The following is a 23,812-nucleotide window of genomic DNA, read 5'->3' on the forward strand; positions in this document are numbered from 1 at the left end:
GACCTGTCTCCCATGGAAAATGTGTGGTGCATTATGAAGTGTAAAATACGACAGCGGAGACCCCGGACTGTTGAAGGACTGAAGCTCTACATAAAACAAGAATGGGAAAGAATTCCACTTTCAAAGCTTCAACAATTAGTTTCCTCAGTTCCCAAACGTTTATTGAGTGTTGTTAAAAGAAAAGGTGATGTAACACAGTGGTGAACATGCCCTTTCCCAACTACTTTGGCACGTGTTGCAGCCATGAAATTCAAAGTTATTATTTGAGTTTGAACATCAAATATGTTGTCTTTGTAGTGCATTCAACTGAATATGGGTTGAAAAGGATTTGCAAATCATTGTATTCTGTTTATATTTACATCTAACTCAATTTCCCAACTCATATGGAAACGGGGTTTGTAAAACGCTGGCTAAAATGTGAGAGGCTTACTCACGTTTGTAAAGACACTGCATGGACAAGACACCCTAATTGACCAATTCATCCAATCTAGGGTGGGTTGGTGTAGCGGTGCAGGCTCACTCCTCCATGCTGATGCTGCCGTGAATGTCTATGAAGGGAAAAGTGTAGCAGCGCCTCACAAAACGGTGTGGTGGTTTCCATAGATCATTCATGGCGGCTTTAAGGATTCTCCCGGAGTAATCTTGTGGTTATTGCAAATGGAAATGACAAAATGAGAGCGGCGTTTTTTTTTTTTCTTCCCCCCTCCCGCCCCCCACACAGGATTTTGTAATTTGCCATAATGGCTGACACGTGTTCAAAGCTCGGGCCGAAGGGGAAGCCGGATCAGAGGCGGCGCGGCGCACCTGCGGGGACCAGAAAGTCGATCCGGCGCAGCTCGCACTTGAACGCACCGCTTCATGCGCAAACACACTGCGCTCGTCTTTTGTTTGTTTCTTTAATCTGGCTAAACCCGCGCTCGTCAGTCCGACCCCAGAATGGTGCAATTAGCGTGTGGAGGAAAAAGCAAATAAAAGATCTGAGCGCCATCCTGACCTCATTTTGGCAGCCGGTGCCAGCGAGACATTCACTTCCAAAGCTGTGAATTCCTCTCCTTGCCAGGATGGATTTACAATAGCTGTGCGTACTTCAAAACATATCATTATTCTATATTTGCCAGGGTCACGCTGCTGTCCACAGAGACCTTTTGTTTGGGCTCCTTGTCCCCCCTTTCTTCTGATGCGTCTGCATCCTAGTGAAAAGAACCACAATCACACCCTTGTTGATGCGTAACTTTGCATTTTACTGCTTTGCCCTCGGGCTTTTTTCTTTTTTTTTTTACAAACCACCATAGAGAGCCAAATCAATGGAAAAATAAAGTAAAATCCCAATTAGAAAACCTTGCCAAATTCATTTATCTGAGTGTAAAGAGAAGTCCGCCTCAGGCTGGCGTGTGTGTGTGTGTGTGTGTGTGTGTGTGTGTGTGTGTGTGTGTGTGTGTGTTCTGGTATTTCTACCCTTCTGGAAACATCAAGTGTGAACAAGTTAGGACATAAAACATGGTCCCAAATATGGAAAGCCATTGCATCTAATAGAGAGCCAAATACTACAGTCCGTGAACATTGCTCCAAAGTCAGGATTTTTTTCTGGAAGTCTCAATAAGGCAACAAATACAAGAATATGTGTGTGTTCTTGTATTTCTACACTTATGGAGACATCAACAAGGAAAATTGCCGTCCATATGAAGACCGGTGAAGTTAGGACATAAGTCTTGGTCCAAAATACGGAAAAACATTGCATCTAATAGAGAGCCAAATACTAAAGTCTGTGAACAATGATCCAAAAGTAGGCACTTTTTTTGGAGGTCTCAAGAAGGCAACAAATACAAAAATGTGTGTGTGTTCTTGTATTTCTACCCTTCTGGAGACATCAACAAGGAAAAGTTTCGTCCATATGAGGAGGTGTGAACAAGTTAGGACATAAATCATGGTCCCAGTTTGGAAAACCATTGCATCTAATAGAGAGCCAAATACTAGAGTCCGTGAACATTGCTCCAAAGGTAGGCATTTTTTTGGAGGTCTCAAGAGGGCAACAAATACAAGAATGTGTGTGTGTTCTTGTATTTTTACACTTCTGGAGACATCAACAAGGAAAATTGCCGTCCATGTGAAGACCGGTACAGTTAGGACATAAATCATGGTCCCAATTCGGAAAACCATTGCATCTAATAGAGAGCCAAATACTAGAGTCCGTGAACATTGCTCCAAAGGTACGCATTTTTTTTGTTTGGAGGTCTCAAGAAGGCAACAAATGCAAGAATGTGTGTGTGTTCTTGTATTTCTACACTTCTGGAGACATCAACAAGGAAAATTGTCGTTCATATGAAGACCGGTGAAGTTAGGACATAAATCATGGTCCCAATTCGGAAAATCATTGCATCTAATAGAAAGCCAAATACTAGAGTCCGTGAACATTGCTCCAAAGGTAGGCATTTTTTTTGGAGGTCTCAAGAAGGCAACAAATACAAAAATGTGTGTGTGTTCTTGTATTTGTACACTTCTGGAGACATCAACAAGGAAAACTGCCGTCCATATGAGGAGGTGTGAACAAGTTAGGACATAAAACATGGTCCCAAATACGGAAAACCATTGCATCTAATAGAGAGCCAAATACTAGAGTCTGTGAACATTGCTCCAAAGTCAGGATTTTTTTCCGGAGGTCTCAAAAAGGTAACAAATACAAGAAAATGTGTTTGTGTGTCTTCTTGTATTTCTACCCTTCTGGAGACATCAACAAGGAAAACTGCCGTCCATATAGATAGATAGATAGATAGATAGATAGATAGATAGTACTTTATTGATTCCTTCAGGAGAGTTCCTTCAGGAAAATTAAAATTCTAGCAGCAGTGTACAGAGTTGAGATCAATTTAAAAAAAAGTTAAAATTAAATAATGGGGGTTTAAAAGGAAACAAAATAGAGAAATATTACAAAAAGAACAAAAACAATGGGAATAACAATATAACAGTAAAATAAGAATATAACAAGACAAAGTAGGCAGTAGTGACCATGTTATGAAAACGTATTGCACTGTTAATGTTTTGCATCCCCTGTCATCCTAATACCCCCCGCCCCCCGTCCCAGGGAGGAGTTGCACAGTCCAATGGCGTGTGGGACAAAGGAGTTCTTGAGTCTATTAGTCCTGCACTTGGGATGAAGCAGTCTGAGGAGGTGTGAACAAGTTAGGACATAAATCATGGTCCCAAATATGGAAAACCATTGCATCTAATAGAGAGCCAAATACTAGAGTCTGTGAACATTGCTCCAAAGGTAGGCATTTTTTCGGAGGTCTCAAGAAGGTAACAAATACAAGAATGTGTCTGTGTGTGTTCTTGTATTTCTACACTTCTGGAGACATCAACACGGAAAAGTAGCTTCCATATGAGGAGGTGTGAACAAGTTAGGACATAAATCATGGTCCCAATACAAACACCATTGCATCTAATAGAGAGCCATATACTGGAGTCCGTGAACATTGCTCCAAAGTCAGGATTTTTTTGTTGTTTTAATGTGCATACAAAAGTAAACATTGACAGGTACAAAGGCAGCAATATATGATAAGCTGATTTTTACGAATTCCAGTGCTGACATAAGACAACCGATATGTGACCATAGGAAGAACAAATACACTACGGTGCTAAGACTATTGTGGCCATTAAAGGTTAGCTTCTACAGCTGGGTTGCCCAAAGTGCGACACAGGGGCCATCTGTGGTCCGGGACTCCTTTGTCATCGGCCTTCAGCACATTACAGAAAACAAAAAATAGAGATCTTAATTGCACCCTTGGTGGTGATATCTATCAAAATGAGGGTGGTCCCAAGAAGGAGAGATTTTTTTCAAATTGACTGTGTGTCGCTTTTAAGTGTTCCCCCTCTGGTCAACATATGAAATAACAAGTGTGTAAAAATTCAAAGTGTTCCCCTTCTGGCCAACATATGTAACAAGTGTGTGTAAGAAATTTAAATGCGCCCCCTTTAATGTGCTAAAATTAATAAAAACAAATAAAAGAATAAATATTTATACAGAGACCTACTGTAATAACTTCAAGAAAATAATGAAGTTTAAAAAACGATTACAAACAATTCAAAAAAACGAATTAAAATAAATCATTTTCTCACAAAGTGTCGAATTTTTCCTTATAAAAATTGGGAACCATGTGTCATATTCTTTCTGTTTCTGTGATATTGCAACATTGTACTTTTTTAATATAAAATGATTACTTTTTAATGGGAAATGGTGACATTTGTCATTTAAAATTCTGACTCATCACAATATTGCCAAATTTTTGTGGTTCTTGTATGATGACATTTTTGGAGTAAAATGATGACTTTGGTCACAGTTTAGCCAAGTAAAATTCCAAATTATTATTACAATATTGCCCAAATTTTTAAGTTTTTTTAATAAAATTGTGACTTTTGTCGAGTAAAATGACGACTCTTTTCAAAAACATTGCCAAAATGTTAAGCTTTTCTTGTAAAATTGCGTCTGCCATCGAGTAAAATTCCAACTTTTATCATAATATTGCACAAATGTTCCCTTTTTCTAGTCAATTTTTGACTTGCGTTGAGTAAAATGACGATTGTTTTTTATAACACTGCCAAAAGTTTTTCTTGTGAAATTCCCACTAATTTTTCAGAACAAGCTTTTTTTATATTTGCGTATTATGTATATGTTATTAATGTTGTAAATACACATCTTTATATATCTAGAAAGCCTGGTCCTAAAGAGGTAGGCATTTTCATTCGGAGGTCCCAAGAAGGTACGAAATACGTGTGTGTGTGTGTGTGTGTGTGTGTGTGTGTGTGTGTGTGTGTGTGTGTGTGTGTGTGTGTGTGTGTGTGTGTGTGTGAGCACTTGTTTCTCAGACAGATTATCTATCTCTTCCCCTCTCTCTCTCACTTTCTGCCTGCTCGTCCGTCCACATGGTCATTTGGTCAAGTTCAAAGTGTTTTTGCCACAGGACACTTGAAACCTGCAGAGATGCGGGATGGATCCTCCGCTCCCATAAAGACCTCAACACTCTGATCTCTGATAGGACTAAAGTGGCGGTATTGTCCCGCCTCGTTTCAGGATCGTTTTTCACAGAAGTCTTATTCCCTTTGGAGGTCAGGGTTTGATTCTTAAAAGCAGGGGTGCCCATTACGTCGATCGCGGGGGGTGTGTCAGTCGATCTCCAGCCAGGCTTTAAAAAAAAATAGACCTAAAAATGAGTGATCATCAATCTTCACCAAGACGTCACTTAAATGACATTCACGGTACCGGAGGGTCTTGTGAGATGACGCTGGCTGCTGCAAGATCATTATTATGAAAATATGACCGAGAGGAAGGCCAGAAACACTTTTTATTTCAACAGACTTTCGCGCCGTACCTTCCGTCAAAACTCTAAAGGCCGACTGCACATTTCCTATCTTCACAATAAAAGCCCTGCTTCATGCTGCCTGCGCTAACTAAATACAGAGTCTCGGAAAACTGGCGTGCACAAGCGATCCCTCAGAAAGCTGGCGTGCACAAGTCATGTGCACGCCAGCTTTCCGAGACTCTTATTTTGTTAGCGCAGGCAGCATGAAGCAGGGCTTTTATTGTGAAGATAGGAAATGTGCAGTCGGCCTTTAGAGTTTTGACGGAAGGGACGGCGCGAAAGTCTGTTGAAATAAAAAGTGTTTCTGGCCTTCCTCTCTGTCATTTTTTCATAATAATGAACTGGCAGCAGCCAGCGTCATCTCACAAGACCCTCGGGTGCCGTGAATGTCAATCAAGCAAGCTACGGAATTTGCCGCCAATGTTTTTCTTGTAAAGTGTATGGAAGCTGGATGAATTAGATGCCAAAAAGCAACCACTTTCATGTGGTATTGTACAGAAAGGACCACTTTTTTTCTCCTCCATTTGAAAATGTGGGCGTTATCATCATTACTGTCTGATTCCAATCAATGCAAGTCATCAGAATCAGGTAATACACCAACTTATATTCTTGTCTTTGTGAAAGAAAGACATTATATGTGTTACACATGCTTGTATTATCATTAAACACATTTAACTTGTTTACAAAAATGTCTCTTTCATAAATAAATAAATATAAATGATATATATAAATGAGGTAGATCCCCTCGAGTTGGTCAATTGAAAAGTAGCTCGCCTGCAGAAAAAGTGTGGGCACCCCTGCTTTAAAGCTTACAGCGATCACCAACGCGGTGCCCGCGGGCACCAGGTCGCCCGTAAAGACCAGATGAGTCGCCCGCTGGCCTGTTCTAAAAATAGCTCAAATAGCAGCACTTACCAGTGAGCTGCTTCTATTTTTAAAATTGTATATTTTTACTAGCAAGCTGGTCTCGCTTTGCTGGACATTTTTAATTCTAAAAGAGACAAAACTCAAATAGAATGTGAAAATCCAAGAAAATATTTTAAAGACTTGGTCTTCACTTGTTTAAATAAATTCATTTATTTTTTTACTTTGCTTCTTTAAACTTTCAGAAAGACAATTTTAGAGAAAAAATACAACCTTAAAAATGATTTTAGGAGTTTTAAACACATATAACTTTTTACCTTTTAAATTCCATCCATCCATCCATTTTCTACCGCTTATTCCCTTTCGGGGTCGCGGGGGGCGCTGGCGCCTATCTCAGCTACAATCGGGCGTAAGGCGGGGTACACCCTGGACAAGTCGCCACCTCATCGCAGCCTTTTAAATTCCTTCCTCTTCTTTCCTGACAATTTAAATCAATGTTCAAGTAAATTTATTTTTTTTATTGTAAAGAAGAATAAATACATTTTAATTTAATTCTTCATTTTAGCTAATGTTTTTTCGACAAAGAATATTAGTGAAATATTTCTTCAAACTTATAATTAAAATTCCCAAAAATTATTCTGGCGAATCTAGAAAATCTTTAGAATCAAATTTAAATCTTTTTTCAAAGTCTTTTGAATTTATTTCAACATATTTGTTCTGGAAAATCTACAAGAAATAATGATTTGTCTTTGTTAGAAATATAGCTTGGTCCAATTTGTTATATATTTTAACAAAGTGCAGATTGGATTGTAACCTATTTGAAACATGTCATCAAAATACGAAAATTAATGTTAATCAGGAAAAATTAGTAATGACGTTCCATGAATTATTTTTTTATATTTTCAAAAAGATTCGAATTAGCTAGTTTTTCTTTTCTTTTTTTCGGTTGAATTTTGAATTTTAAAGTGTCGAAATTGAAGGTAGACTATATTTCAAAATTGTATTTACATTTTTTTCCCTGTTTTCTCCTCTCTTAAACCGTTCAATTAAGTGTTTTTTTCATCATTTATTCTCTACAAAAAAACCTTCCTTAAAAAGGAAAAAAATGTACGGCGGAATGACAGACAGAAATACCAATTTTTTTAAATATATAAATAGATTTATTTATTAAAGGTAAATTGAGCAAATTGGCTATTTCTGGCAATTTATTTAAGTGTGTATCAAACTGGTAGCCCTTGGCATTAATCAGTACCCAAGAAGTAGCTCTTGCTTTCAAAAAGGTTGCTGAGCCCTGGCTTGCACTGTTCTGCAAAATTTGACCCATTTACAATTGCCATCACTTCATGATACGACCGTGTGTTGTTGCACCTTTCCTGAATATTTGTAACCATCATATTGATTTATTTGTTGTAAAGGAGCAGTTATCATTAATACCTGGCGAATGAAGCAATCACATTTATGTTGCATATTCTGCCCATACTGGGGATTTACTCTTTTTTGGCCTAATCTGGGGCATTCTCTTAATTTATTCTATGCAAAGGGGGCAATTATTAACTGGCAAGAACTCTGTGGCTTTGACTTGGTGGTTTATTTTGAGTCTTTGTTTATTTTTAGTAGGCAAGGTGGTGGTTATTACTGGTGGGAAGAGCAAAGTTGCATAGTATTACTGCAACATTCCAAGTTGCTTATTTCTATTATGCAAGGTGGTGGCTATCATTAACTGGCGGCGGGTGGAGCAACCGACCAGATAATTGTATCATTTTATTGCAACTTTCCTGATTTTATGTCTTGTTTTGAGTCTTTCTGTTTGCTTTTGTAATGCAAAGTGGTGGTTATGATCTATAACTTGGAAGAGGGCGGGATTATCTACAAAGTTGCATTGTATTACTGCAACTTTCCTGACATTATTTGGAGTCCATCCACACATCCATTTTCTACTGCTTGTCCCTTTCGAGGTCGCAGGGGTTGCTGTTTATTTCTGTTGTGCAAGGTGGTGGCTATAATCAACTGGTGGGTGGAGCAATCGACCAGACAATTGCATCGTTTTATTGCAACTCTCCTGATTTTATGTCTTGTTTTGAGTCTTTCTGTTTGCTTTTTTAATGCAAGGTGGTGATTATGTTTAATAACTTGGAAGAGGGCGGGATTCCCTACAAAGTTTCATTGTATTACTGCAACTTTTCTGACTTTATTTCGAGACATTCTGTTTATTTCAATTATGCAAGGTGGTGGTTATAACTGGTGGAAAGAGCGATCACTGACAAAGTTGCACGGAAACACTGCAACATTCCGAGTCGTTCTGTTTATTTCAATTATGCAAGGTGGTGGTTATCATTAACTGGCGGGTGGAGCAATCAACCAGAAAACGGCTTCCTTTTATTGCAACTTTCCTAATTTTTTTGTCTTATTTTGAGTCTTTCTGTTTATTTTTTTTAAATGCTAGTTGGTGATTATGATTAATAACTTGGAAGAGGGCGGGATCACCTACAAAGTTGCATTGTATTACTGAAACTTTCCTGACTTTATTTCGAGTCATTCTTTTCATTTCTGTTATGCAAGGTGGTGGTTATCATTAACTGGCGGGTGGAGCAATCAACCAGATAATTGTATCGTTTGATTGCAACTTTCCTGATTTTTTTGTCTTATTTTGAGTCCTTCTGTTAAATGTTTGTTTATTGCTACGTGGTGATTATGATGAATAACTTGGAACAGGGCGGGATCACCTACAAAGTTGCATTGTATTACAGAAACTTTCCTGACTTTATTTCGAGTCATTCTGTTTATTTCTGTTATGCAAGGTGGTGGTTATCATTAACTGGCGGGTGGAGCAATCAACCAGATAATTGTATCGTTTGATTGCAACTTTCCTGATTTTTTTGTCTTATTTTGAGTCCTTCTGTTAAATTTTTGTTTATTGCTACGTGGTGATTATGATAAATAATTTGGAAGAGGCCGGGATTACCTGCAAAGTTGCATTGTATTACTGCAACTTTCCTGACTTTATTTCGAGTCATTCTGATTATTTCCGTTATGAAAGGTGGTGGTTATAACTGGTGGGAAGAGCGATCATTGACAAAGTTGCACAGAATCACTGCAACATTCCGAGTCGTTCTGTTTATTGCCATTATGCAAGGTGGTGGTTGTAATTAACTGGCGGGTGGAGCAATCAACCAGATAATTGTATCGTTTGATTGCAACTTTCCTGATTTTATGTCTTATTTTGAGTCTTTCTGTTTAATTTTTTTCAATGCCAGTTGGTGATTATGATTAATAACTTGGAACAGGGTGGGATCACCTACAAAGTTGCATTGTATTACTGAAACTTTCCTGACTTTATTTCGAGTCATTCTGTTTATTTCTGTTATGCAGGGTGGTGGTTATCATCAACTGGCGGGTGGAGCAATCAACCAGATAATTGCATCGTTTTATTGCAACTTTCCTGATTTTATGTCTTATTTTGAGTCTTTCGGTTTAATTTTTCTTTAAAGCTAGGTGGTGGTTATGATCTATAACTTGGAAGAGGCCGGGATTACCCACAAAGTTGCATTGTATTACTGCAACTTTCCTGACTTTATTTCGAGTCATTCTGATTATTTCCGTTATGAAAGGTGGTGGGAAGAGCGATCATTGACAAAGTTGCACAGAATCACTGCAACATTCCGAGTCGTTCTGTTTATTTCTGTTATGCAAGGTGGTGGTTGTAATTAACTGGCGGGTGGAGCAATCAACCAGATAATTGCATCGTTTGATTGCAACTTTCCTGATTTTATGTCTTATTTTGAGTCTTTCGGTTTAATTTTTCTTTAATGCTAGGTGGTGATTATGATTAATACCTTGGAAGAGGGCGGGATCACCTACAAAGTTGCATTGTATTACTGCAACTTTCCTGACTTAATACAGAGTCATTCTGTTTATTTCTGTTATGCAAGGTGGTGGTTACCATCAATAACTGTAAGGGAGGCACGATTAACAAGATAGTCGCAAGAGCGTTACTGCAACTTTCCTGATTTTATGTCTTATTTTGAGTCTTTCTGTTTTCTTTTTTAATGCAAAGTAGAGTTATGATAAATAACTTGGAAAAAAGTTGCATTGTATTACTGCAACTTTCCAGACTTTATTCCCAGTCATTCCGTTTATTGCCGTTATGCAAGGTGGTGGTTATCATCAATACCTGTAAGGGAGGCTCGATCAACAAGATATTCCCAAGAGTATTATTGCAACTTTCCTGCTGGTATGACTTTTTTTTTCATGTCTCTGTGTTTATTTTGGTCACGCGGGGGTGGTGGTTATAATTAACAACTGGTGGTAGGAGTGTTCACCAGCAATCAGAAGTACTTTATTAATCCCCGAGGGGAAATTAAAGGTGATATTGTATTACTGCAACTTTGTTTTATTTCTGTTAAGAAAGGTGGTGGTTATCATTTGACCCGCCTTAACGTAAGGGGAGGCCTAGGGGCTGAGGGGGTTTTGGGGACAAACAACTGTTTAAAAACACAACAGAACAGCAAAAAAATTAAAAAAAATTATTATAAAAATAATTACGTTCATGAACACATTTCCTTCGCCATGGTACGCATGCACATCTGTGCGAGGGCTTTTAGCTCAGTAGTCAGCACGCTCACCTCTCACACCAGCGACCTGGGTTAGCCCGATGACACATTTATGATTAAGGGCTATAAAAGAAAACTTTGATTGATGGATCGATAAGCAGTAGGAAAAACAACAATGCAGCTGAAAGAGAGATTGACAGCTATAAACACCAATCATTGCATTCCACCGTCAAAATGGGGGGGCCCTAATTGGGTGGGGGCCCCTGATTGGGTTAGTTCAGCCCAGGTAAGCTTGTGCATTTAGGCAGCCTTGGTCATCATAAGTGATGGGAGGGACTATCTCCATATTCTATTCCACTAACCTAACCCTACTTTTCCTGACTCTGTGACCTATTTGAAAGTCATTCTGTTTCCTTCTAATATGCAAGGTGGCTGCTATCATTATTAACTGGCGGCAAAGTTGTATATCATTGTTGTAACTTTCCTAGCGTTTGTGGTTCATTTCGACTGAATTTTCAATGGGAGACAGGTCTGGACTATAGGCAGGCCAGTTTAGTACCCGCACTCTTTTACTATGAAGCCACGCTGTTGTAACACGTGGCTTGGCATTGTCTTGCTGAAATAAGCAGGGGCGTCCATGATAACATTGCTTGGATGCCACATATGTTGCTCCAAAAGCTGTATGTACTTTTCAGCACTAATGGTGCCTTCACAGGTGTGTAAGTTACCCATGCCTTGGGCACTAATACACCCCCATACCATCATTGATGCTGGCTTTTAAATTTAGGACCTAGAACAAAACCAAATGTTTCTTTTCCTCTTTGTTCCGGAGGACACCACGTCCACAGTTTCCAAAAACAATTTGAAATGTGGACTCGTCAGACCACGGAACACTTTTCCACTTTGCATCAGTCCATCTTAGATGAGCTCGGGCCCAGTGAAGCCGGCAGCGTTTCTGGGTGTTGTTGATAAATGGCTTGCGCTTTGCATAGTTGAGTTTTAACTGGCACTTACAGATGTAGCGATGAACTGTAGTCACTGACAGTGGTTTTCTGAAGTGTTCCTGAGCCCATGTGGTGATATCCTTTACACACCGATGTCGCTTTTTGATGCAGTACCGCCTGAGGGATCAAAAGTCACGGCCTTTCGATGTTACGTGCAGTGATTTCTCCAGATTCTCTGAACCTTTTGATGATATTACAGACCTTAGATGGTGAAATCCCTAAATTTCTTGCAATAACTGGTTGAGAAATGTTGTTCTTAAACTGTTGGACGATTTGTTCACGCATTTGTGGACAAAGTGGTGACCTTGTTTGTGACTGACTGAGCATTTCCGGGAAGCTGCTTTTATACCAAATCATGGCCCCCACCTTTTCCCAATGAGACTGTTCACCTGTGTGATGTTCCAAATAAGTGTTTGATGAGCATTCCTCAAATTTCTCAGTCTTTTTTGCCACTTGTGCCAGCTTTTTGAAACGTGTTGCAGGCATCAAATTACAAATGAGCTAATATTTGCACAAAAAAGAATAAAAAATACCAGTTGGAAAGTAATATAATTTGTCTTTGCAGTCTATTCAATTGAATATAAGTTGAAAAGGATTTGCAAATCATTGTATTCTGTTTTTATTTACCATTTACACAACGTGACAACTTTACTGGTTTTGGTGTTTATTTGTGCATAAAAGTCGCTGAAACTTCACCTCAGTGAGCATCTTTTTACACTTGTATGGCAGTGATTTAACTCCATGCCCAGGGAGTAGTGTTATTTTAATTTAATGTATAAATATATAAGGAAGTCATATTTTACAGAAGTTCACTTCTTTTTACACTTGCATCACAGCAAGCGTATAAACCACCGCCTGTACTGTTTATTGAGGTAGAACAGGGGTGTCGAACGTGTTTTTTCCGGCACGTGAGATGAGTTTGCTATGTTTAAAAATAAGCTGGTATTTTTGAATGAAACAAACTACTGTTTTAAAAGTGTCCACTAGATGTCACAATAGCAATTCTTTGTGTCCTCTGTTGCTAGGGGGGCGGAGCTATGAGCCCTGTTAAGACACATTATCTGGGCGCACATAAATATGGTGAAATTTTTGTTATCCCCCTTCAACTTCATGTATGATTAATTAAATAAGCCCAAATTCACAAGTTTTGGTGTCGATGATGCTGCATATGTGCAGAAAAAAACACATGATTTTAGTACATCATTTGAGGAAAATGGGTAAATAATAATAATAATGATGATAATAATAATATTCCATCCATCCATTTTTTACCGCTTTGGGGTCGCGGGGGGCGCTGGTGCCTATCTCAGCTACAATAAATCGGGCTGAGGGCGGTGTACACCCTGGACAAGTCGCCATCTCAAATGGATTTAATGTTGATTAACATTTGTTAAAATCCTAAAGTGCTACAAAGTATAAAAAAGTACAAAAAAAATACAAATAAATAAATAATTAAAAGTCACGGTGGCAGAGGGGTTAGTGCGTCTGCCTCACAATACGAAGGTCCTGCAGTCCTGGGTTCAAATCCAGGCTCGGGATCTTTCTGTGTGGAGTTTGCATGTTCTCCCCGTGACTGCGTGGGTTCCCTCCGGGTACTCCGGCTTCCTCCCACTTCCAAAGACATGCACCTGGGGATAGGCCCCTCCCACCTCCAAAGACATGCACCTGGGGATAGGTTGATTGGCAACACTAAATGGGCCCTAGTGTGTGAATGTGAGTGTGAATGTTGTCTGTCTATCTGTGTTGGCCCTGTGATGAGGTGGCGACTTGTCCAGGGTGTACCCCGCCTTCCGCCCGATTGTAGCTGAGATAGGCGCCAGCGCCCCCCGCGACCCCAAAAGGGAATAAGCGGTAGAAATGGATGGATGGAAGTTAGAATATTAAAAAAACATTATAAAAATAAATAAATAAATTAAATAATTAAAAGAAAGTGTATAATATAAAATTAAAACAGAAATAAAAACATGGAAAAACACTCGATAAAATAGAAATAAAAACACGAAAGCACTGGATAAAAAGATAAAACACTTATTGAATATCCTACTGGTGGCTTGTAAAAAGACCAGGATGGACCGCTCGCCTGTGTATCGGTTGGGGACATCTCTACGCTGCTGATCCGCCTCCGCTTGGGATGGTTTCCTCTCGCTGCTGTCTTGGATCCGCTTTGAACTGAACTCTCGCGGCTGTGTTGGATCCACTATGGATTGAACTTTCACAGTATCATGTTAGCCCCGCTCCACATCCATTGCTTTCGGTCCCCTAGAGGGGGGGGGCGGGGGTTGCCCACATCTGAGGTCCTCTCCAAGGTTTCTCATAGTCAGCATTGTCACTGGCGTCCCACTGGATGTGAATTCTCCCTGCCCACTGGGTGTGAGTTTTCCTTGCCCTTTTGTGGGTTCTTCCGAGGATGTCGTAGTCGTAATGATTTGTGCAGTCCTTTGAGACATTTGTGATTTGGGGCTACATAAATAAACATTGATTGATTGATTGATTGAAAAAACACAAAAGGACTCAAAAACCCAAATAATATATGACTCGGGCGGCGGACCATAACAAAAATAAGGACAAAAGGATAAAAAAAAACTGCCTACATGGCAACTTTGTGTGAACATTGCCACTTTTTTTAAATGTTTTTTTTTATTTTTGGCGGGCCGGTAAGCGATTAGCTGCGGGCCGCACTTTGGACACCCCTGTTTTAAGTAAAATACCCCTATTTTTCTTCTTCTTTTTGAACATTAACTTTTTGCAGTGTAGAAGAACGTGTTTCTGTATCTCCATTACTTCCTGAGTCTGTGCTTCCGAGGAGCGGAGAGGGTGGAGCCTAGGAAAGAAAGAGAGCAAGAGGGCGAGCGAGAGAGGAAACCTTGAAAGAGCGATGAGTGAAGCTCAGAGTGCCGACACGCAGCAGAGTGGAAGTAGACTTTTATCTAACCGGATCGGACTTCCAATTGGAAACATGTGGATCACCTCTAACCCATCTTTTCATCTCCACCCCCTCAAGCTCTCCTCCTCCTCCTCATCCTCTGTGCTCAACAGGTTCTAATGCACCACCGACGGATGCAAGGCGAGGAAGAAGAAGCATGCTGTCCGTGTTCTGGCCCTTGGGCACCGAGCAGGAGGTCCACTCATGGGATGTAGTGGATGCAGAGTCAGGTTCAACTCGGCCAAAGTGCTGTCCTTCCTCACCATGGTCCTGATCTTCACCTACTTCTTCTACTGCCTGACCGGGATCTGCCACTCGGCCCCCAGGACTCTCTACGCCGACGATGACCTCCGTCTGGAACCTGGTCCGGGGAACCGCACCGCCTTCCCGGACGTGGTGCAACCCCGTAGCCTGCTGGAGGACAACAACAACAACAACAACAACAACAACAACATTCCCGTCTCCAACACGTTCGGGGCCAAGAGGTTCCCGCAGGCCCTCATCATCGGCGTGAAGAAGGGCGGAACCCGGGCCTTGCTAGAGTTCCTCCGAATCCATCCGGACGTCAGAGCCGTGGGGGCCGAACCTCATTTCTTTGACCGGTTCTACGACAGGGGACTGGAGTGGTACAGGTGGGTGATACTCGGCATGGCATCACCACAGGCGCGTGCTGGACATAACATTAGGCACACCTAAATATGCGATGGTAGTATTCACACGTCCACATTTACATCATCCTAGTCACTGCCATTGTGTCCTTGGGCAAGACACTTTACCCACTTCCTCCCAGTGCCACCCACACTGCTTTAACTGGAACTTAGATATTTGGTTTCACTATGAAAAATGCTTTGAATCTCTAGAGCACGGGTGTCAAACTTCAATACAGAGTGGGCCAAAATTTTAAACAGAACAAAGCCGCGGGCCAAGGTTGAACAAATGAACCTTTTAATAGGGACCCAAACAAGTTTTGCATTAAATATTGAACAAGCAAGGCTTATATAACTTTAGTGTGACATGCAAAATCCAGTTTCAAATAATAATAATAATAATAATTGAAAAAATATCAATGGCATATCAAATCAAATTTAAATAAAAATGTTATGCCTTTTTTTTTCTATTTGCAATCTTCTGAGGTAAATATCACATTTTTCCCACAGGCTTATAATAATTTTGAAAATAAAATAACAATAATGAACGAACCAAACATTCAAGTTTTGAAGTAGCAAGAGAAAATGCATGAATAAAACGTTAATTATTGGTCAGTTTGCTGGAAGTTTCCCGGAAGAGTTAGTGCTGCAAGGGGGGCTGGGTATTTGTTCTGTTGTGTTACGGTGCGGATGATCACCTGAAATGTGTTTGTCATTCTTGTTTGGTGTGGGTTCACAGTGTAACAGTGCTAAAGTTGTTTATACGGCCACCCTCAGTGTGACCTGTACGACTGTTGACCAAGTATGCTTTTCATTCACTTGTGCGTGTGTGTGTGTGTAAAAGCAACAAATATTATGTGACACGCTGTTAGTATGGAGGAAAAGCGGACGTGACGACAGGTTGTCGAGAACGCTAGAGGCAGTGCCTTAAATGCACGCCCCCAATATAGTTGTCCAGGTGGAAATCGGCAGAAATTCGTGAGAATGGTTGCCCCGGTAGAGGCACTGAACTTCGGGAGTCTACCGGGAAAATTAGGAGGGTTGGCAAGTTTGAGTATTAGCGGTGAATGCGGTGTTACAGCGGCACCGACGCTGTGTAGCACCGGCGGGCCAGCTCTAATGCTAAATTGATATTGCCTCAAGGGCCAAATTAAATTACACGGCGGGCCAGAGTTTGTCACCCATGTTCTAGAGAAAAGCGCTATACAGTGTGGCAAAAAATTATTTAGTCAGCCAGCGATTGTGCAAGTTCTCCCACTTCAAATGATGACAGAGGTCTGTCATTTTCATCATAGGTACACTTCAACTGTGAGAGACAGAATGTGGAAAAAAAATTCAGGAATTCACATTGTAGGATTTTTTTAAAGAATTTATTTGTAAATTATGGTGGAAAATAAGTATTTGGTCAACCATTCAAAGCTCTCACTGATGGAAGGAGGTTTTGGCTCCAAATCTCAGGATACATGGCCCCATTCATTCTTTCCTTAACACGGATCAATCGTCCTGTCCCCTTAGCAGAAAAACAGCCCCAAAGCATGATGTTTCCACCCCCATGCTTCCCAGTAGGTATGGTGTTCTTGGGATGCAACTCAGTATTCTTCTTCCTCCAAACACGACAAGTATAGTTGATACCAAAATGGATACATGGATGATACAGCAGAGGATTGGGAGAATGTCATGTGGTCAGATGAGACCAAAATAGGACTTTTTGGTATAAACTCAACTGGTCGTGTTTGGAGGAAGAAGAATACTGAGTTGCATCCCAAGAACACCATACCTACTCTGAAGCATGGTGGTGGAAACATCATGCTTTGGGGCTGTTTTTCTGCTAAGGGGACAGGACGATTGATCCGTGTTAAGGAAAGAATGAATGGGGCCATGTATCCTGAGATTTGGAGCCAAAACCTCCTTCCATCAGTGAGAGCTTTGAATGGTTGACCAAATACTTATTTTCCACTATAATTTACAGATAAATTCTTTAAAATTCCTACAATGTGAAATCCTGGGTTTTTTTCCCACATTCTGTCTCTCACAGTTGAAGTGTACCTATGATGAAAATTACAGACCTCTGTCATCATTTTAAGTGGGAGAACTTGCACTTTTTTGCCCCACTGTATATAAACAGTTCACTTCACATACAACAACTATGAAAATATATCAATATTAGTCTTTGAAATACTACTACCTATTCATTTGCAAATTATATTTTCTGTTACTGTATATATTTTTCTGTTGTGGCGGTATGGCTCGGTTGGTAGAGCGGCCGTGCCAGCAACTTGAGGGTTCCAGGTTCGATCCCCGCTTCCGCCATCCTAGTCACTGCCGTTGTGTCCTTGGGCAAGACACTTTACCCACCTGCTCCCAGTGCCACCCACACTGCTTTAAATGTAACTTAGATATTGGGTTTCACTATGAAAGGCGCTTTGAGTCACTAGAGAAAAGCGCTATATAAATATAATTTACTTCATATTTTCAAAACAAAAAAAACAAACTTTTAAATAAATAATACTACTAGTCGATGTAATGGTTCAATGCTAATTGAACACAGCTATCTACTTTATGGCCATCCATCCATCCATTTTTTCTACCGCTTGTCCCTTTTTTGGGGTCGCGGGGGCAGCTGGAGCCTATCTCAACTCCACAACCAAATAATGTAAATCTAAAAAAAAAAAATGTTTTCAAATTGCTTAAAAAAATTACACATCCTCAAGCTATTTTTGTAAACAACATTTAAAAAAATATAAATGTTACCATAGTTTCAAACCCAAAACCAGTGAAGTTGGTACGTTGTATAAATGGTATATAAAAACACAATACAATGATTTGCAAATCTTATTTAACAAGATATTTAACGTTCACACTGAGAAACATTTTTTTTGCAAATAATCATAAACTTAGAATTTAATGGCAGCAACACATTTTTTGTGTGCAAATCATTAACTTAGATTGCAAAAAAGTTGTCGCAGGGGCATTTTTTACCAGTGTGTTACATGGCCTTTCCTTTTAACAACACTCAGTAAACGTTTGGGAACTGAGGAGACACATTTTTGAAGTGGAATTCTTTCCAATTCTTGTTTGATGCACAGCTTCAGTTGTGGTATTTTGGCTTCATAATGCGTCACACATTTTCAATGGGAGACATGTCTGGACTACAGGCAGGCCAGTCTAGTACGCGCACTCTTTTACAACGAAGCCAGGCTGTTGTAACTTATTTCAGCAATCTCTTGCTGAAATAAGCAGGGGCGTCCATTATAACTTTGCTTGGACGGCAACATATGTTGGCTCCAAAACCCGAGCTTCAAGAGCTAGTCACCTGAAAATGTTTTTTACTGCACAGGTGTGCTTGAAGCCCATGGAGAGAATGCCAATCGGCTTATTTTGAAGAAACTAGAATATAAAACATGTCAGTTATGTCACCTTTTTTTGTGTCGAGTACATAACTCCACATGTGTTCATTCATCGTTTTTATGTGACAATCTACAATGTAAATAGTCATGAAAGTAACACATTGAATGAGGAGGTGTGGCCTGTACTGTACATTGACTGCAATTGCTATATTCATATATATATGATATGCCCAAAATATGTCAAAATTAAAAAAATAGTTCTGAAAAAAATATTTATATATTCTAATTTTGTTTCTCCATCCTAAATAAGGCAGTTTTATATACGATCTTCTGTTGATTAGATGGATAGATGGATGAGTATCCTATAGAGCAGTGGTTCTCAAGTGGGGGGTACTTGAAGGTATGCCAAGGGGTACGTGAGATTTTAAAAAAATATTCTAAAAATAGCAACAATTCAAAAATCCCTTATAAATATATTTATTGAATAATACTTCAACAAAATATGTAAGTTCATAAACTGTGAAAAGAAATATTAAGTGTTGACAGCTAGATTTTTTGTGGACATGTTCCATAAATATTGATGTTAAAAAATTATTTTTTTGTGAATAAATGTTTATAAGTAAGTTGATGAATCCAGATGGATCTCTATTACAATCCCCAAAGAGGACACTTTAAGTTGATGATTACTTCTATGTGGAGAAATCTTTATTTATAATTGAATCACTTGTTAATTTTTCAACAAGTTTTTAGTTGCTTTTATACCTTTTTGTCCATATAGTTCAAGAAAGACCACTACAAATGAGCAATATTTTGCACTGTTATACAATTTAATAAATTATAAACTGATGACATAGTGCTGTATTTTACTTCTTTATCTATTTGTTTTTCAACCCAAAATGCTTTGCTCTGATTAGGGGGTATTTGAATTAAAAAAAAAATATTCACAGGGGGTACATCACTGGAAAAAACAAAAAGCTTAGGCAACAACAACAAATATGTCTTCCACTTGGTCCTCCAGTGACCCAATACTTTTGACCACGACATGCTGCAATTACCATTTTCTACAGCAGATGCCGCTATTGCGTCTTCTGCAAAGTCCCTCACAGTAACTGAATGACAAGGATTCAATGGAGGTGATCATCTCCAGATGTTTTGGGGCAGGTTTTAATTGAAGTATGGCATACACCTTGGAGCTAGAGAAGACTATTATGATCCTTGATGGTGCCAAATAAGTACTTCTTCAGATTTTAGCTATTCATTTATTTATCTATTTATTTGATCAACGAGCTTTAGTATTAGTAAAGTAGCAATTCTACCTGTGGCTTTTTCCCACTCTTGTTGCATCAATCAATTAAAGTTTATTTATATAGCTCTCGATCACAAGTGTCTCAAAGGGCTGCACAAAACGACAACTTTTTATTTGCATTTTATGCTCCTGTTAGCTTCATGTTACTGTTTAGTTTTGACTTTCTGAATATTTTAGTGCTTATGTCTTTAAACACTTAGGACCTAGGTGTCAAAGTCGAGATCCGGCCCGCCAATGAATGATCCACGGCTCTTTGGGATGATGTTTGATTAGTATTAGAACACCGTCACTTGTCCAGGGTGTACACCGCCTTCCGCCTGATTGTAGCTGGGAATAAGGGAATAAGCGGTTGGAAATGGATGGATGGATAGAACGCCGTCGCCTGTTGTTGTTTTGCACGCACCAATACTCCATCAGTGTTGGCTCTAGGAATTTTCAAAATGGGGTCCCTGAGGACCCCATCGAGTGATTGAAAATGGGGTCCCACGGTACATTTTTGGGGTCCCACTTATCCTGTTATATCTCACATATGATTCTAAATATTGTTCATTTTTTAGGTAAAGAGTAAAATAAAACAATCTCTGTATTTTACCACCGTTTTTTACAGAAAAAAAAACTGGCATCTTAGTTGCCAGACATTTACTGTTTTTATTTTATTATCAATATTTTTACAATAAATATAAATACAATACCGTTGTTTGATTTAATTTTGGTAACTCAGCTGCCAGTTTTTTTCACCGTGAAAAAATGTGCTACCATAAAATCATCAACCATAAATTTTACGGTAAAAAAAACAAAACAAAAAAAACTGCCAGCTCAGTCGACTTAATTTTACTGAAAAATAACAAAAATTGGTCTTTTTTTTAAATTATTTTACTAATTATAGTAATTGTACCCTGTTGTATCTCACATATGATTCTAAATATTGTTCATTTTTTTAGGTAAGGAGTAAAATAAAACAATCTCTGTATTTTACCACCGTTTTTCACAGAAAAAAAAACTGGCATCTTAGTTGCCAGACATTTACTGTAAAATGTATGGTGTTTTTATTTTATTATCAATATTTTTACAACAAATATAAATACAATACCGTTGTTTGATTTAATTTTGGTAACTCAGCTGCCAGTTTTTTTCACCGTAAAAAAATGTGCTACCATAAAATCATCAACCATAAATTTTACGGTAAAAAAAAACACAAAAAAAAAACTGCCAGCTCAGTCGACTTAATTTTACTGAAAAATAACAAAAACTGGTCTTTTTTTTTTTTTTTTTACTAATTATAATAATTGTACCCTGTTGTATCTCACATATTGTTCATTTTTTTAGGTAAAGAGTAAAATAAAACAATCTCTGTATTTTACCACCGTTTTTTACAGAAAAAAAACTGGCATCTTAGTTGCCAGACATTTACTGTTTTTATTTTATTATCAATATTTTTACAACAAATATAAATACAATACCGTTGTTTGATTTAATTTTGGTAACTCAGCTGCCAGTTTTTTTCACCGTAATAAAATGTGCTACCATAAAATCATCAACCATAAATTTTACGGTAAAAAAAACAAACAAAAAACTGCCAGCTCAGTCGACTTAATTTTACTGAAAAATAACAAAAATTGGTCTTTTTTTAAAAAATTTTACTAATTATAGTAATTGTACCCTGTTGTATCTCACATATGATTCTAAATATTGTTCATTTTTTTACGTAAAGAGTAAAATAAAACAATCTCTGTATTTTACCACCGTTTTTTACAGAAAAAAAAACTGGCATCTTAGTTGCCAGACATTTACTGTAAAATGTATGGTGTTTTTATTTTATTATCAATATTTTTACAACAAATATAAATACAATACTGTTGTTTGATTTAATTTTGGTAACTCAGCTGCCAGTTTTTTTTCCACCGTAATAAAATGTGCTACCATAAAATCATCAACCATAAATTTTACGGTAAAAAAAAAACTGCCAGCTCAGTCGACTTAATTTTACTGAAAAATAACAAAAACTGGTCTTTTTTAAAAAAAATTTTACTAATTATAGTAATTGTACCCTGTTGTATCTCACATATGATTCTAAATATTGTTCATTTTTTTAGGTAAAGAGTAAAATAAAACAATCTCTGTATTTTACCACCGTTTTTTACAGAAAAAAAAACTGGCATCTTAGTTGCCAGACATTTACTGTAAAATGTATGGTGTTTTTATTTTATTATCAATATTTTTACAACAAATATAAATACAATACCGTTGTTTGATTTAATTTTGGTAACTCAGCTGCCAGTTTTTTTCACCGTAAAAAAATGTGCTACCATAAAATCATCAACCATAAATTTTACGGTAAAAAAAAACACAAAAAAAAACTGCCAGCTCAGTCGACTTAATTTTACTGAAAAATAACAAAAACTGGTCTTTTTTTAATATTTTTTTACTAATTATAGTAATCGTACCCTGTTGTATCTCACATATGATTCTAAATATTGTTAATTTTTTTAGGTAAAGAGTAAAATAAAACAATCTCTGTATTTTACCACCGTTTTTTACAGAAAAAAACTGGCATCTTAGTTGCCAGACATTTACTGTTTTTATTTTATTATCAATATTTTTACAACAAATATAAATACAATACCGTTGTTTGATTTAATTTTGGTAACTCAGCTGCCAGTTTTTTTCACCGTAATAAAATGTGCTACCATAAAATCATCAACCATAAATTTTACGGTAAAAAAAAAATTGCCAGCTCAGTCGACTCAATTTTACTGAAAAATAACAAAAAAATGTATTTTTTAATTTTTTTACTAATTACAGTAATTGTACCCTGTGATGAGGTGGCGACTTGTCCAGAGTGTACACCGCCTTCCGCCCGAATGTAGCTAAGATAGGCCCTAGCACCCCCCGCGACCCCAAAAAGGGACAAGCGGTAGGAAATGGATGGATGGATGGAACTTACAGTAATATGTTGTGGAACAAAACCTCTCTAAATTCCACAGTAAAATTTATTGGTCATTTTTATAATGTACAATTTGATGGATAACTTGCTTCGAAATCACAAGTTAAGCAGATATTTAAGCATTTATTTGGATTTTGACCAAAAAAGTTGAAAAATGTTGCAACAGTGGACACTATTTTTTCCCATGTCAAACTAGAAAAAAAACAACCTAAAACCTTTATTAACAAAATAAGAAAATAAATGTAACAAACAGTTCAGGGTGTCCCAAGTTAGCGTAAGGAGGAGGAGTTTTGTCCCTCCAGATTTTTATCCAATGGGGCGGTTTAGCTCGGTTGGTAGAGTGGCCGTGTCAGCAACGTGAGGGTTGCAGGTTCGATTCCCACTTCCGCCATCCTAGTCACTGCCGTTGTGTCCTTGGGCAAGACACTTTACCCACCTGCTCCCAGTGCCACCCACACTGCTTTAAATGGAACTTAGATATTGGGTTTCACTATGTAAAGCGCTTTGAGTCACTAGAGAAAAAAGGCTATATAAATATACTTCACTTCAAAGGTTGTCATAAACGTTACTTCGTCATCAAAAAAAATAAAAATACAAAAGAAAACACATTTTTACGCACATTTAAAGTCCTACTGAAATGAGATGTTCTTATTTAAACGGGGATAGCAGGTCCATTCTATGTGTCATACTTGATCATTTCACCATATTGCCATATTTTTGCTGAAAGGATTTAGTAGAGAACATCCACGATAAAGTTGGCAACTTTTGGTCGCTAATAAAAAAGCCTTGCCTGTACCGGAAGTAGCAGACGATGTGCGCGTGACGTCACGGGTTGTGGAGCTCCTCACATCTGAACATTGTTTATAATCATGG

General features: G+C 38.3%; 1 protein-coding gene across 8 annotated transcripts in view; it reads left to right on the plus strand.

Moving 5' to 3' along the window:
- LOC133541663 (heparan sulfate glucosamine 3-O-sulfotransferase 6-like) overlaps positions 1-23,812 on the plus strand; it is a 97,584-nt gene that overhangs the window by 38,606 nt on the left and 35,166 nt on the right. For 7 of the 8 annotated variants that reach the window (XM_061885188.1, XM_061885189.1, XM_061885192.1 and 4 more), the window contains one exon: positions 14,522-15,327. In XM_061885188.1, the coding sequence (XP_061741172.1) occupies positions 14,900-15,327 (428 nt within the window). In that variant the 5' untranslated portion in view covers positions 14,522-14,899. The remainder of the gene's footprint in view (positions 1-14,521; positions 15,328-23,812) is intronic. The other variant, XM_061885196.1, reaches the window with a different exon arrangement.

Source organism: Nerophis ophidion, linkage group LG23 (genome assembly GCF_033978795.1).
Source record: "Nerophis ophidion isolate RoL-2023_Sa linkage group LG23, RoL_Noph_v1.0, whole genome shotgun sequence".
Classification (NCBI taxonomy): domain Eukaryota; kingdom Metazoa; phylum Chordata; class Actinopteri; order Syngnathiformes; family Syngnathidae; genus Nerophis; species Nerophis ophidion.